Source organism: Panthera tigris, chromosome F2 (genome assembly GCF_018350195.1).
Source record: "Panthera tigris isolate Pti1 chromosome F2, P.tigris_Pti1_mat1.1, whole genome shotgun sequence".
Lineage (NCBI taxonomy): Eukaryota > Metazoa > Chordata > Mammalia > Carnivora > Felidae > Panthera > Panthera tigris.
In genome coordinates, this window is record NC_056676.1 from 65,926,744 (window position 1) to 65,943,117 (window position 16,374).

General features: G+C 38.0%; 1 protein-coding gene across 4 annotated transcripts in view; it reads right to left on the reverse strand.

The window, feature by feature from the left end:
• Positions 1 to 13,238: 13,238 nt before the first annotated feature.
• ATAD2 (ATPase family AAA domain containing 2) overlaps positions 13,239 to 16,374 on the reverse strand; it is a 67,779-nt gene continuing 64,643 nt past the window's right edge. For 2 of the 4 annotated variants that reach the window (XM_042972736.1, XM_042972738.1), the window contains exons 26-28: positions 15,604 to 15,737; positions 14,630 to 14,758; positions 13,239 to 13,884 (exon numbers count right to left, since the gene is read on the reverse strand). In XM_042972736.1, coding sequence (XP_042828670.1) covers positions 13,840 to 13,884; positions 14,630 to 14,758; positions 15,604 to 15,737 — 308 coding nt within the window. In that variant the 3' untranslated portion in view covers positions 13,239 to 13,839. The remainder of the gene's footprint in view (positions 13,885 to 14,629; positions 14,759 to 15,603; positions 15,738 to 16,374) is intronic. The other 2 variants (XR_006212811.1, XM_042972737.1) reach the window with 2 other exon arrangements.

The following is a 16,374-nucleotide window of genomic DNA, read 5'->3' on the forward strand; positions in this document are numbered from 1 at the left end:
AGATTCCACCTCTTGAGGGGAACAGATGCAAAGTCACACTGCAAAGCCTGAAGATACAGGAGGGGCAAACAGTTGTGGCCATTTTTATAATCGATTTACCACAATAACTATATGACTCAAGGCACGTTTCTCAACTTCTATTTCTACTCATCTGCAAAATGAAGATATTACAATTGTTGTGCCCTATCTCAAAGGGTTGATAGCTCACGCAAGAGGCCTGGCTTGCGTTAATTTTTCAGACAATATTGGCCACGAGAATGCTGATGCTGTCCTCTGGGGCCTTTCTAGCCTGAAAGTCTTAGGAGTCTGCATGGCAGAGAGAGTAGGCTGATTTTTTGATGACCTCGCAGGGCAGGACTTTGGACCTGATTTTTTCTGTTGGTTTCATGCTGCCCCACTTAGTACTCTTCTGGTTGTGGTACAGAAACCCATTCAAGCTAGCTCAATTAAAGAAGCCACAGCTCCCGTTTGTCCCCCGCATGTTCACTCCATCTTTTCCTCCCTCGACTCTCCTTTTAAGACTCCTCTAGAACATGCCTCAGCCAAGTAGCCTTAGCCCTGGAATCCGATATGACTGTTCAGCTTTGTTCATTAGAGCTCAATGGCCCGGTTCTCAGTGTCCCGATTCCAAAATCTAAAGAGAGGAACTGCTTGGTCCAGCACTTCTCTTCGCAAAAGGTCGGTTTAGTCTACTCTGCCATGGCAGGAGGGGTGGGCAGTCTTGGGAGAAGGGGCAGCTTTATGTGGGCAGCAGAGGCTGTGAGCAAGAGCAGTTCCTTCAGGAGATGGCTGTGAGCCAGCAGACACAGTGATTCACATTTCCTGGACACAGGCAGCCTTCTCTAGTATTTTCAATTACCTTCCCATCAAACAGCTGAAGTACACAATTTCAAGGACTTGATAAAGATCCATCTCCTCTCTGAATAGCTCTTAATGAAGTGGAGGTAGGTGGCTCTTTCTCCCACTCACTCACCAAAAACCTACCACATGCTTTCGCGGTAAGCAGAGGTGTATTCCTTTTTTTAGGGCTGCTGTAACAAAGTGCCACAGACGAGGTAGCTTAAACAACGGAAATTTATTTTTCTCACAGTTGCAGAGGCCATAAATCTGGAGGCCAAGGTGTCAGCAGGATTAGTTTCTTCTGAAGGTTTTAACAGAGAGAGATGTTTCATGGTGGGGTTTTTTTTTTTATATGTTTATTTTTGAGAGAAAGTGTGAATGGGGGAGGGGTAGAGAGAGAGGGAGACACATGGATGCAGGGCTTGAACTCGAGAACTGTGAGATTATGACCCAGGCCAAAATTGGATGCTTAACCAACTGAGCCACCCAGGTACCCCAGACCTATTCCATGTTTCTCTCTTTGACTTGTAGATGGGGGTCTTTTTCCAGGGTGTTCTTATCATCTTCCCTTCGTACATGTCTGTGTTCAAATTCCTCTTTAAAATTAAAAAAAATTTTTTTTTTTAACGTTTATTTATTTTTGAGACAGAGAGAGACAGAACATGAATGGGGGAGGGTCAGAGAGAGAGGGAGACACAGAATCTGAAACAGGCTCCAGGCTCTGAGCTGTCAGCACAGAGCCCGACGCGGGGCTCGAACTCATGGACCGTGAGGCCATGACCTGAGCCAAAGTCGGACGCTTAACCAACTGAGCCACCCAGGCACCTCCAAATTCCTCCCTTATAAGAATACCAATCATATAGGATTAGGTGGGTTTGAGCCCTCATTTTACCTAATTACCTCTGCAAAGATCTATCTCCAAATATAGTCACATTCTGACTAGGTTAGAACTTCACCTTATAAATTCTGAGGGAGACACAATAATTGAGCCCATGACAGCATGAAAACAGTCATTACTATAAACAATGTCAATGGTAGCTGAGCCTGTTCCATTGCAACATCCCTGGTCTTATCTACAGTTCTGCTTATCGGAATGCCCTTCAGCCCCTGAGAGCATCCAGTAACTACTTATTGACTCTTTTCGTCTGTCATTTATAAATAAGCCTTCTTTAAAGCTCCAAGTCTGTGAAAAAGTGGTCATACTGTGTACTTTTGAAGTCACTTTTGAAAAAAAAACTCTGTCATCAAATAGCATTTTGTTTATACATTGCCTAAGAAAATGGTTCTCAACTCTGGTTAGACAATAGAATCATCTGGTGCTTTTAAAAAACAGTCTCCACCTCCCACCCCTGTACCCCTCACCAGTCCTATCTCCAAAGATTCTGATGATTTGGTTTAGGTTGGGATACAGGCACTAATTAAAAAAAAAAAAAAGAAGATTCCCAAATGATTCTAAAATAAAGTCAGTGTTAAGAACCATTGGCTTCAGATAAAGCTTAGGGGAGGCAAACAACTCTTAGAAAGCACCTCTGCCTGTCCGGCCCTGAGCTAGGTGCTTTGCTCTGTAATTTAATTTTCAAAATAATCCTAGGAGTATTAATGCTACATCCTCAATTGTATAGACAAGAAAACTAGGCTCAAGAAGATTGCCTTACTCAAGTCCCACAAGCTGTGGAGGCAAAGGGTTATTCAGGTTTAAATACTGGGTAGCAGGAGCCTAGATAGGCCTAGAGGCTGGTCAGGGCTTTTACACTGGAGAGACAATCAGCACAGAGTGGGTTTGAGCCCTCATTTTACCTAATTACCTCTGCAAAGATCTATCTCCAAATATAGTCACATTCTGACTAGGTTAGAACTTCACCTTATAAATTCTGAGGGAGACACAATAATTGAGCCCAAATTTTTGGCCATTTTTTTTCTAAGTTTATTTATTTTGAGAGAGAGAGAGACAACACAAGCAGGGGTGGGGGAGAGAGAGAGAGAGTGAGAGAGAGAGAGAGAGAGAGAGAGAGAGAGAGAGAGAGAGAGAATCTCAAGCAGGCTCCAAGCTGCCAGCACAGAGCCTGATGCAGGGCTTGATCCCACTAACCTCGAGATCATGACCTGAGCTCAAGTCAGACGCTTAACCGACTGAGCCACCCAGGCATCGCAACAATTTTTGGCCACTTTTTAAAAACAGGTCTGTTTTACCCTCACATTGATTCTTCCACCACAGGCTCAACAACCATCAAGGGAATATAGTATCTGTTTGTCAGAACAGACAAGGCTGTGCTGCTGTTAACAAACCCAAATAAACCTTGGTTTATTGAACACATCATGATTTATTTCTCATTCATCAAGTTTTCTTATAGCTCTCAGTGACCTCTGGGTCACCTCCTGCCAAGCGGTGGCTCAGGGATCCAGGCTAACCCCTCTTTTTGGCTGTGCCTTTTGGAATACATGTCTTCTAGTTTGCCGACGTAGGAGGAAAAGGGATTTCCACGACTTATGCAACAAGTGTTGCTGCCATGTTACCTTAACAAAAGGCATCTCTTTTTTTGGAGAACATGTTCAAGAAGATTGGAACCCATGTCTGACTCCACAGGCCCTCCTTTTCCACTGCACAGTCCATTCTTCGGTGCCATGGATGGTAAAGAAAGTAAAAGCAAACCTAAATTCTTTACTGAGGTAGGGGGCACTTTAGGCGTGTTGACATGTGATTTTGTCGTATTATACCTTTCTTGTGAGGCAGAGACCACACATCATTTTTCTCTCCTCTAATGCATTGTATGCAGTAAGTCCTTAAAAATAGTATGTATGTGCACATAAACATAAATTCAGCAAATATTAATTGGACAAGACAGACCGAGTCTCTGCCCTCATGACTACAATTAAGATACCCTAATAATAATATACTGGTTTTGTGTCTTGTCATTTGTAATGTACTTTAACTATCCCATTATCTCATTTTATTTGTGAATGTCATAAATTGAACACATCCACCAATCAGCTTGGGCTTCTCATTAATTTCTCGGCTGGTTTGTAGGTCAGATATTTTATAATCTACCTCCTCCTTACACTTCTTTCCTTCCTGTTTCATAGCTGGGTGAGAGGAATGCCTTTTATAGCCAGCAAGGTGATACACTGCCATGCTTATATTATGCACATACCCAGAGGTTCAACACCTCTTTTCTGATCATGCAGAGATATGCTGACTTTTAGCAACTTTTTGAGAAATACTTGCCCAAAGACCGTTGAGGAACAATATAAAAATATAAGAAATACGCATTTTTTCAGTTTAGACACACAAGATTTTTTCTGATTTTTGCCTCCCTTTAGATTTTGCCTTCACGTTTCATAATCAAGAATTATGAAAACAACTTTTAAATTTTTATATTTTCACTACCAAAGGAATATAATAACTTTGCAAACACTTCAAAAAAGAAAAAACAGAGGTAAGAACCCATCTACAGTTCTCCCTAACTACTATTAGCATTTTGGTGTATTTCCAGATTAGCTATTTTTAGATGAGAGAAAATGTTATCTTTGTTTCTTCTGCAAGGTTATTTCATGTAATAATATTAGAAAACTGTCATTTTGGATAGACATTTTCATTTAGCTAGTATTTCAGTGATTATATTTCATGCAACAGCTGTGAGGTGAAGGTTCGGAAGAAACCAGGGAATTCATTTGAGTGATGATGGTAAATTACATTTTCTCCCTGGTGGGGTGGGGAAGGAGACTTAGGAAAAATTTAAGTAAGAAACAGAAAAGAGACATATGCTCTGGTCCTAAATATAAAACATGTAAATTGAATGAAAAAAGTAATTACAGAACATAAGATTGGGGTAACTTATTTTTCTTCCTAAATAATTAAAGCAAAAGCTTGTGTCTTTTTTTAAGACCCTGATTTTCCTAAACATTCACCACAGTAAATAGCTATAATTAAGATTCATCACACGTAATCAGTTTCCAAATTATTTCATGAATACATTATCTATTGCAACAGGCCCCCCTCCTTCCCCCCCAAGTCAATCTTTAAGCAAGCTGAAGTTTCACAATGGTCTTTTAAACCAATATTTGTAGCTCACAGCGTCCTCATGTCCAGGGTGCCCATGTTTGGCACTCTTCGATCCAGTAAATGTTTTAGTCCCATATATTTTGGATGTTTAAATCATTTCGATTTGGCATGTGGTCTGAAGGTAGTGGTATTCCAAGAGCCCTCTCACTGCATGTTAAGTGCTGTTCTCTGACTCCCAGCCAGAGCTTGGATGTTGGCAGGGTTGATTGCTCAAATGTAATGATTTCATTTCCAACCTTTGCATACTAAAATTACATAGCCCAAACATGAAGCTTCCAGATTTTTCCTCTTGAAAACAGAATAGGGACATAATTTAACATGACTACAAAACAATTATGACAATCTTTGAAATGGGAATAAATTTGAAAATTGTTAAGCTGTCACAATACTGAGGAAATGAATGCTGATTTGTAAGGTTCAATAACAGCTGAGAAACATAAAAAACTTATAGTCGTTGTTTAGGGAATTTTCATATTTTTCTTTCACTTTATATATAAAGGGAGTGTCATAGATTCAGTTCTCCTTAAAGGAGACCCTGAATAAAGAAATGTGAGAGTAAATGGTTATGTGGAAGGCGATGCCAAGAAGTACGGGCAGGGGAGAGAAATGAGACAGGGAAGGAAGCTACAAGGATAGAGTGCAGTTTTAAGCAGTCTGGGGCTTGAATAGCCCTCAGTTTCAGGATCTAGGGCTCAACCCCAGTGGAGACTAGAGACAGTGTAGAAGACACCTCAGGAGCAAGGGAGCCGGGGTGTTATTATTCATCAGTTTCTACCTATGTCTTGTTGGCAGCTGATCCCAGGGATGTTATACTTTCTGTCACTTTCAGCCTACATCCAGCATGGATCACGAAAACACCCTTGGGTGGGGTTACAGATGTTTGCAGGAGGTTGCCAATGGCACATGCCAGAATGTTGAATGCCAAGAGCATAGGCGTAGGGCACCACAGTGTCTGTTTAGGGGAGGTAGTTAAGAACATAGGTTTCAACCATACACACCTAATAGAATCCTGCTTTTGCCACTAATGTGTGAAATTGAATAAATTACCTATCTACCCATTAAACTTGTAAAATGAAAATAACATAGAATATACCTCCTAAGGTCATTCTAAGGATTAAATAAAATACTGCATGTACATTACATACAAGGTGAGAGTTAACCATATGTATTAACTGGCTCAAATGCGCATTAGAAATTATGTCAGTAAATTGTGACTTTGTTAAGCTTTATGACAGCCTCTTGGGGTGGCTTCTGGGTTGGCACTTCCTTGTAATGGCGATTTTCTTTAACAGTGTCAAAATTATGTGACCCTGGCTTCTGGCCATAGTTAGGGGGAACATTAAGACCAATCCAATTCTTTGGTGGGGGGAACTCTGAAATCTAAAATGGAATCAATGAGGGGCACCTGGGTGGCTCAGTCGATTGAGCGTCCGTCTGGTTCAGGTCATGATCTCATGGACTGTGAGTTTGAGCCCCATATCAGGTTCACTGCCATCAGCGCAGAGCCCGCATCAGGTCCTCTGTCTCCCTGTCCCTCCCCCACTTGCGCTCTCTCAAAAATAAATTTAAAAAACACATTAAAGTGGAATCAATAAGTGTGGGTGTCTTTGTTGAATTATATTAATAGCAACTATTTTAAAAATTCCTGCAAGAGCTTGGAACAGCCCTGGTTCTCTCCACTGACTTGGTTAAGACCACCCGTGAGGTAACTTACATCTTTTCAAAAATATATGCCTTTTTTTTTTTTTAAAGTTTAGTTATTTATTTTGAGGGAGAGAGCAAGCAGGGTAGGGGCAGAGAAAGAGGGGAGAGGGACAATCCTAAACCTTCTCCACACTGTCAGTGCAGAGCCCGATGCAGGGCTTGAACTCACAAACTGAGATCATGACCTAAGCTGAAATCAAGAGTCGGACGCTTAACTAACTGAGCCACCCAGGCACCGCAAAAATATATGCCTTTTTGCTAAAGTTAGCCAAAGAGAATTTCTGTTGCTTGCAATCAAAAGAATCTTAACCAGTAAAAACCATCTGTTTTTTAAATTTAAATTTTAGTTAACATATAGTGCAATATTGGTTTCAGGAGTAGAATTCAGTGATTCAACACTTACAACACTCAATGCTCATCACAAGTGCCCTCCTTAATACCCATCACCCATTTACTCCATCTCCCACCCACATCCCTCCATCAACCCTCAGTTTGTTCTCTATCATTAAGAGTGTTATTTGTTTCCCTCTTTTCTTCCCCCTCCCTTCCATATGTTCATCTGTTTTCTTAAATTCCACATAAGTGAAATCATATGGTATTTGTCTTTGATTGACTTATTTCACTTAGCATAATATATTCTAGCTCCGTCATTGCAAGTGGCAGATTTCATTCTTTTTGATGGCCGAGTAATATCCATTGTGTGTATGTGTGTATATGTATGTATGTATGTGTGTGTGTGTGTGTGTGTATATATATATATATATATATATATATATATATACACACATCTACCACATCTAATTTATCCATTTATCAGTCAATGGACATTTGGGCTCTTTCCATAATTTGGCTATTTTTGACAGTGCTGCTATAAACATTGGGGTGCATGTAGCCTTTCAAATCTGTATTTTTGTATCCTTTGGGTAAATACCTAATAGGGCATTTGTCGGGTCATAGGGTAGTTCTATTTTTAGTTTTTTGAGGAACCTCCATATTGTTCTCCAGAGTGGCTGCACCACTTTGCATTCAACCAAGCGCAAGAGGGTTCCCTTTTCTTTGCATCCTCACCAACTTGTATTGTTTTTTCGTGTTATTAATTTTAGCCATTCTGACAGGTATGAGATGGTATCTCCTGATTTTGATTTGTATTTTCCTGATGATGAGTGATGTTGAACATCTTTTCATGTGTCTGTTAGAAAAGTGTCTATTCATGTCTTTTGCCCATTTCTTTTTGTTTTTAATGATTTTTATTTTATTGTATTTTACTTTATTTTATTTTGAGAGAGTGCAAGCAGGGGAGGGGGCAGAGGGAGAGAATCTTAAGCAGGCTCCATGCTCAGCACGGAGCTTGACATGGGGATTGATCCCACTACCCTGGGATCATGACTTAAGCCAAAAATCAAGAGTCAGATACTGAACCAAATGGGTCACCCAGGCGCTCCTCTTCTGTCCATTTCTTAACTGGGTTTATTATTTTTGGGTGTTGAGTTTGATAAGTTCTTTATAGATTTTGGATACGAACCGTTTACTAGATATGCCATTTGCAAATATCTTCTCCCATTCCGTAGGCTGCCTTTTAGTTTTGTTGGTTGTTTCCTTTGTCGTGCAGAAGCTTTTTATCTGATGAAGTCCCAATAGTTCATGTTTGCTTTTGTTTCCCTTCCCTCCGTGATGTGTCTAGCAATAAGCTGTTCCAGCTGAGGTCAAAGATGTTGCTGCCTGTGTTCTCCTCCAGGATTTTGATGGTTTTCTGTCTCACATTCAGGTCTTTCATCCATTTTGAATTTACTTTTGTGTATGGTGTAAGAAAGTGGTCTAGTTTCATTCTTCTGCATGTCACCGTCCAGTTTTCCGAAAACCCATCTGTTAATTCAACACTTTAACTGGTTTAACTGCTCTCTCTCATCAATATTTATATATAAACATAATTTTTAAATACATATACAACAATTTAATTACATGTGAATTCTGGTGTATGCATAAACATATTAAATGTGAATATTATTTTAAATATGTAAATATTCTAGAGCTAGTGAAAAACAAAATGAAAATCCCCACAATCTTCCTTTCAGTCTTTCCAGTCATTGTACCGATGAACTGTTATCATCAGTTGCAAAGCTAAGATAGAATCATTAGTTAGATGGGTTTCAATCTCATGAGAATGCCCAATATGTGAACAATTAACTGTTAGCAAACTGAAGTGAAAAATCTGTTCTTTTACAGCCTTGGAGCTGGATAAATCTAACAGATGCAACTTCTAAAAATATAATGAAGATGATTCTGTATCTTTTTGAAAATTAGATGCTATTAGCTACATCCTACTCTTTGTCTGAGGTATGGGCTTCCCTTCTCTATAACCCCCAAGGACCTCTATTTTCTGTCAGCTTTGTTATCTTCCTATCCTGCTCCTTAATGTCCTGCTTTCCTTATCCATTACCCAGTCATTAGGTCAGTTGATTCTTATTTAGTGGCATATATGGACATTATGTAAGTTCTGGATCTATAATCATAAAACAAAAATAGTTCCTGACTTAAAAAGTCAGGATGAGTTTTCCTCAGAAAATGAGGAGGTTGGGGCACCTGGCTACCTGAGTTGGTTAAGTGTCTGACTTTGGCTCAGGTCATGATCTCACGGTTCGTGAGTTCAAGTCCCACATTGGGTAGCTCAAGCTCCGCTTCAGGTAAAAACGTGAGCCCCACTTTGAGTAAAAACACGAGCCCCCACTTCAGGTGAGTCCCGCTTCTCTTTCTCTCTGCCACTCACGTTTTTTCTCTCTCTAAAAAAAAAAAAAAAAGAAAGAAAAAAAAAAGAAAAAAGAAAAAAGATAAACAAGAATTTCTCTCTCAAGAAGTCCAGATTGGAAAAAAAAAAAAAAAAAAGCCCAGACGTAGTTAAGGACTTGAATAGCAATCCCCTAAAGTTATTATGAGCAAGGTTCTTTCATCTTCTACTTCTCTGAAGCAGGGCATGGGTTCCATCTTTAAGGTCACCTCATGGTCCAAGATAGCTTTTGGAGTTCTAGCCATTTTATGTATATATTCTAGGCAGCAGGTAAAATGAAGCACAGGTCAGGAAGTGTTCTCGGGGTACCCCCTCCCTTCCTAGCAGCTCTCCTAGAAATCGTGCACACTTCCCTTTGTATCTCATGTGGTCACATGGCCACATTTTGCTTCAGCGTTAGCAAACATAATCTCCCAGGACAGATTGCTCTGGGTATTGCGATAAGCAGAGAGAATGGATATTAGGAGGCAAAATGCCTATCATTTCCTCTATGTCCTAATATAGAGGTACTTTTTATCCCCACAGTATCCCTCAGCAAGAGGTGGTTCCTCAGGTCCTAACAAAGTTAGGGGCAATCTCTCAATTGCAAAGAAGTAATGTACATGTGTGGGTGGGAGGGTAGCAGGGAGAAGACAAGTAAATCTGAAATAACATCAACTAATCCTACAGTGCATACCAATCGGGATCCCTGAAAAGATCAGTTTTAAGAAAGGCAAAAGGGGAGACAGGCCCCCAATCCTTAGGAGTGGGCTGTGCACGGTGATCTTCCAGAGTACAGTACTGAAAGGGAAAGAAGTTACTTTACAATGGAGAAACCCGAGAAACACAATTTCTGCCAGGTGGTCAAGGCCAATCAACAGCCATAAATCACATTGATAGTGTGTAACCTGATATAATCACTTTACTTTTGTGATCTTCCTCCCCCAAATCTGTAATCCCAGTCTAATCATGAGAAAAACAGGCTAATTCCAGCAGAGGGGCATCTTCCAAATATTTGACCAGGACACTCCTCAAAATCGTTAAGTCATCAAAAACATCCCCATCTATTACCGAATTGTCTTTTGGTTGGTGAGCTTTAATAATCCTTTGAGATGATAGTATTTGTACAAGAGACATGAAGGTTTTCATTTTGATGAAGTCTGATTTTTCTAATTTTCTTTTTGTTGCTAATGTTTTTTGCCACATTTAAGAAATCATTGCCAAATTCAAGGTCATAAAGATTTGTCCTCGTTTTCTTCTATGAGTTTTATGTTTTATAATTTTTTTTAATGTTTATTTATTTTTGAGACAGAGAGAGACACAGCATGAACGGGGGAGGGGCAGAGAGAGAAGACACAGAATCGGAAGCAAGCTCCAGGCTCTGAGCTGTCAGCACAGAGCCCGACGCGGGGCTTGAACTCGCGGACCGCAAGATCGTGACCTGAGCTGAAGTCGGACGCTTAACCGACTGAGCCACCCAGGCGCCCCAATGAGTTTTATGTTTTAGCTATTAAATTCAGGTCTCTGATCCATTTGTGTTCATTTTTGTACATGGTGTGATGTAGGGGTCCAAACTCATTCTTTTGCATGTGGATATCCAGCTTTCCCAGCACACCATTTGTTGAAGGGACTATTCTTCCCCTATTGAATGGTCTTAGACATCATTTTCAAAAATCAATTGACCATAGATTAATGGATTTATTTCTGGACTCTCAATTCTATCCCATTGATCTTATAGTTATCCTGTATGCTAGCATCACCTGTTTTATATATAAAACTTTGTGTTAAGTTTTGGAATTGGGAGGTGTGAGTCTCCCAACTTTCTCTACTTTTTTCAAGATTGTTTTGGCTATTCAGGGTCCCTTGCAATTATATTATGAATATAGGACTGACTTTCCTATCTCTGCAAAAAACCATTGGCATTTTGATAGGTATTAAACTGAATCTGTAGATTCTTTTGGTGAATACTGCCATTTTGACATTAAGTCTTCCAATACTTGAATACAGGATGTCTTTCCATTTATGTAGGTCTTATTCAATTTCTTTCATCAAAATTTTGTACTGTAAGTGTACAAGTCTTGTATTTCCTTGGTTAAACTTATTCCAAGGGGTTTTATTATCTCAGACGCTATTGTAAATGGAATTGCTTTCTTAATTTTCTTTTCGGACTGTTCATTGCTAGTATATCAAAATACTACTGATTTTTATGTTGACCTATTCTGCCACTTTGCGGAATTTATTAGTTCTAACAGATATTTTGTGAATTCTTTAGAAATTTGTACATACAAAATCATGCCATTTATGAATAGCTTTACTTCTTCCTCTCCCATTTGGATGCCTTTTATTTCTTTTTCTTGTCCTAATTACTACAGATTGCACTTTTAAGCAAAAAAAACCCCACAGAAAACAAAAAACAAAAACAAAACAAAAAAGATAAAATATCCTAGGCTTGCAATTTCAGCATGGTTTTGAAAGTCTGAATAGGAAACATAGACAAATTATTTCCCTGTCCATAGACAGTGTGTCATGAAAAGGACAGGAAGTATGTTCATCTTTGTAGCTAAAGTACAAAGATCATATCAACATTCCAGTGTGAACAGCATTTTAAACTATGCACAGTAATAGATTTTGTACTTGTTTACACTGGATTATCTTTAGGATATTTTGAAATAATGAAGAAATAGAAGCAAGTCTGAGAAGCAATTTTCACCTTTAAAATTTACTACAGAAGCTACACATAAAAAATGATGCATCTGGAGTTACAGAAGATGCATCTGGAGTAAGTTATAATAAGCTTTAATAAAAATGAGTATATGTGTATGCGTGTATACTTAAGTCCAGAAATACATGCTACTTTACATTTTTTCAGTGACTGGCATTGTGTTATGCATTATATAGACAGTATCTATTAATTAAGGTATCTAAATTACTGGGTTTTAAAAGGCTTAATTTAAATACAGTATGCTGATAAATCAACAAAAGGCAACTCACCTCTGAAACTTTTATTTAAAAAAAATTTTTTTTACATGGTCATTTATTCTTGGGAGAGAGAGAAAGACAGAGCATGAGCGGGGGGGGGGGGGTAGAGGGGAGGGCAGAAAGAGAGGGAGACACAGAATCTGAAGCAGGCTCCAGGCTCTGGGCTATCAGCACAGCCCGATGCAGGGCTTGAACTCCCAAACTATGAGATCATGACCTGAGCCAAAGTCGGACGCTTAACTGACTGAGCCACCCAGGCACCACCGACCCCCCTTTTAAAAAATGTTTATTTTGAGAGAAAGAGAGCAAGAATATGTGTGTGCGTGTGTGGGCACGCGTGCAAGCTGAGGGAGGGAGAGAGAAAGAGATAGAGAAAGAGGGAGGGAGGAGGGTCTGCAATATCCCAAGCACGGTCTGCACTGACAGGGCAGAACCTGACGCGAGGCTTGATCTCACAAACCATGAGATCATAACCTGAGCCAAAATCAAGAGTCGAACGCTGAACCAACTGAACCACCCAGGTGCCCCTGAAACTGTTTTAGAATTCAGAATCTCTCATAGGAGATCATTATCTCCTATTCGCCTCTAAAGAAGTTTCCAACTATTTTTACAAACTAGAATGTCTCTTTAAAAGAACAAAACAAAAGAATATGCACGGTAGTGAATAGTTTTATTGCTTTAAGGAAGAAATTTATTTTTGGTATCATTAATACAAAATTTATAATATTTATCTTTATATAATTGTATATAAAAGCTATCTATAGAATACAACCTAAACACAAACTTAGAAGGATATAAAGAGTTTTCAAATATAAAACTTTTGTTCTATTAAAAAGATATTCAACAAAGTAATTATTAATACATTTGTGTGTATAATCATAAAAATAAACCAAAAATATTTAAAATCTTTATTAACCCAAATTAGAATTATAAAAATGTTTATCTAAAAAGCATCAATTTTGACATTCATGTACAGAAGTTGTTCAAGGACCTTCCCACAAATCATGACTTGAATCCTGGCTTTTAAGTAACTGGGCAAAGAAAGCTAAAGGAAAACGAGAGATGGGAATTAAAAAAAAAAAAAAAGAATGGCAAAGACACAATGACTAAGTTTCTAGTCTGATACAAGAAACTATTTTTAGGAAGGAAAAAACTTAAAAGTGCTCAAAACAAAAAATATCAATGTCACTAATTACTCTTAAGTGCCATAAAACATTAGTTATCAAAATTACTTTTATTAAGAGTGGCCACACTTCATATGCTACAGAATTACTATTACTACAGTGCCTTTTTCAATCAAACTTTCAATATTTATCAGTTATCTCTGTAATTTATCTTACACATGTACATAAATACCAAGAAAGCTTAAATATTTTTATTTACTATTTTAATCTTTTCCTTAAAGATGCAGGATTTCATCTCGCACCAGTTATACGGACACAACAAAGGTGAATTAAATAGGAACTGAATATAAAGAATATTTGATACCAAGACATCATGATCTGGAACAACTGAAGTTTTCTACCTCTTGCTCCATTTTCTAGATAAAGAGTAAGAAGGAAAAATAGTAACTTTCAACATGAAAAAAGCTAAAGAAACATTACATCTATTTTGTCAACAACCTCAAGAATATTATTAACCCATATATGATAGTGAAAATAGAAATTTAGTTCAGTATTTAGGACTATCACACAAACTGATATCACCAATGGGACTTCATTTAAATCCCTTTGAAATGAGTCTGAGATGCATTCGTCTTATGTTAAGTTCAAATAGTTATAATCAAGGCACTAGTGTATTTCTAGGTATTAATATTTCATATTTTGTAGGTACTAACGTTACATACATATTATGCTATTTAGGTACCATGTTATACTTAGTAGATATACTAATTACTAAGTATATTATATACTAGTAGCTATACTAGTAGGTACCAGTAGTGTAGTAGTGTGTATAGTATACTATATTATCATCCAATATCTGTTTTTAAAAATTAGTACCAATGCTCACTATAAAGAGTAGGTAAAGACACAGATTGACCCATCTTAAGTCTTATCTTTAAAAGAGCTTTATATCTTCATCAATACACACACAAAATAGAGATTTTTCATGGTCTTCTAATACAATAATTGCAATGATTTTTGAAGAAACACAAACTAGTGAAGTGCTAGATTTCAAAAAGCACAGAACTTGGCTGTGTCTAGAAACAGTCCATAATCCACATATTAAAAAATGGTCTTTAAAAATTCTTATCATCTTATAATTCCTTATATAGATTGGTTTACCTGAATAAGTGCCGTTTTGTCATAGTCCATGCGATGCTGATAAATACATTGGCTGATTACTGCATATAGATTCTCCAACTGAAAAATATTGTATTCTCGACTTTTTTTAACAACAGTCTTCAAAAGATTCTAAAAGAAAACACGAGTGTTTATGTATATGAGAGATAAATTCCATGAGACAAGATACTATATTTTTGAAGATGTGGGGAATTTTTAGCATGTAAGCCAGAGTGAGGGCAGACCTAACTATCTGGTGAGACGTGGTGACACTGCTAGTGGCTCTGACCGTTAGCAACAGTTAACTCAGCATCATCGTTCTGCAATCCTGGCCTCTGCCCTGGGGAACTCCCATCCTAAAAACTGTAGCCGAGGAGGTGTCCAATTGCAACTTTAGCTAGAAATCTCTACGGACAAACTAAAATATGTCAAAGAAATCTCAAAGGTTAATAAGCAAAAAAGCAACATTTTTGCAGGGTATTTTATGGCACTGTAGGTACCTTATAAAGTGAAACAAAAAGAGCACATAAACGGTGAACTACCTCACTACTTCAGTTTTTTTTCTTATAAAAAGGCTTTTTCATATTTGCTCAATGTTTTTTCTTATGACTGGAATGGACTCACTGGGTATCTGTGATGCTTCAAGTCTGGCCCTACAAGAATATGCCATGACCCCTCAGTTAACCAAAAAAATGCCAGTAGAGTTAAGTAAAAACCAACTAAAATGCTCACTGGTGATGGCCATAAAAACAATGTATAGGATCAATAATGTAGACAAGTATGTTAAGAACTACAATATCAATACACTAGCCATCTCTAACTACTGCTTTTATGAAAGTTATTCCATACCAAGTTCATCCTTTCATAAAAGGTCATTATTTATTGCCAAATTGATAAAATATACTATTACAAGTCATTTTTGGTGGGTTATGTTACTAATCTGCACAATGAAAGCATTACGATTTCAATTTGCATACTTTTAATCGCTCCTGGTCCACAACAAGTGAGGGTGTAGGCTGGGAAAGAATTGCCAAAGCCTTTTCAACACTGATGAGTTGCTGTTGCTCTACTTGGGAACGTCTAGCTCGAGTCATTCGCAGAATGCACATTTCTAGGATGAAAAATGAACTATTATTTGGTTCACAGACATTATAATGCTTAACATAAATATTAGGCAGATTACCTAGCAGGACATATTTACTAAATACAGACACTGATTCTGGTTGATTCGCTTTACTGTAAAATTAAGATGCTGCCACTTACACACTCAAAAAAAAAAAAAAAACAAAAAGGAGAGAGAAGTACTTCTCAAATTGAGTTTTTCAAAGCATCCTCAACAGGTTGAACTATTCTATACTTAGATACAAGATTCATAGACTTTAAGAGCTAGAAGGGACCCCAGTAATCTAAGAATTGCAAACTACCACCCATAGGCCTAATCTGCCCTACGGCTATAAATAAAATCTTATTAGAACTTATTAGAACCATGCCCATTTTACATATGTATGTCAATGTTATTTTTCTAACAGAGTGGACTAGTTGTGACAGAGGCTGTATGGCTATTTACTATCTGTCTCTTTATAGAAAAAGTTTGCCTATCTCCAACCTAGAATAACCTACTCACTGATAGATAGGAAAAATGAGGTCAAGAGAGGTGAAGAGACTTTTCTAAGGTCAACATACCTAATTGTCGTTAAGAGCTAGGACAAGAACCCAAATCTGCTGATATGTAAACAAGTACCTGTACC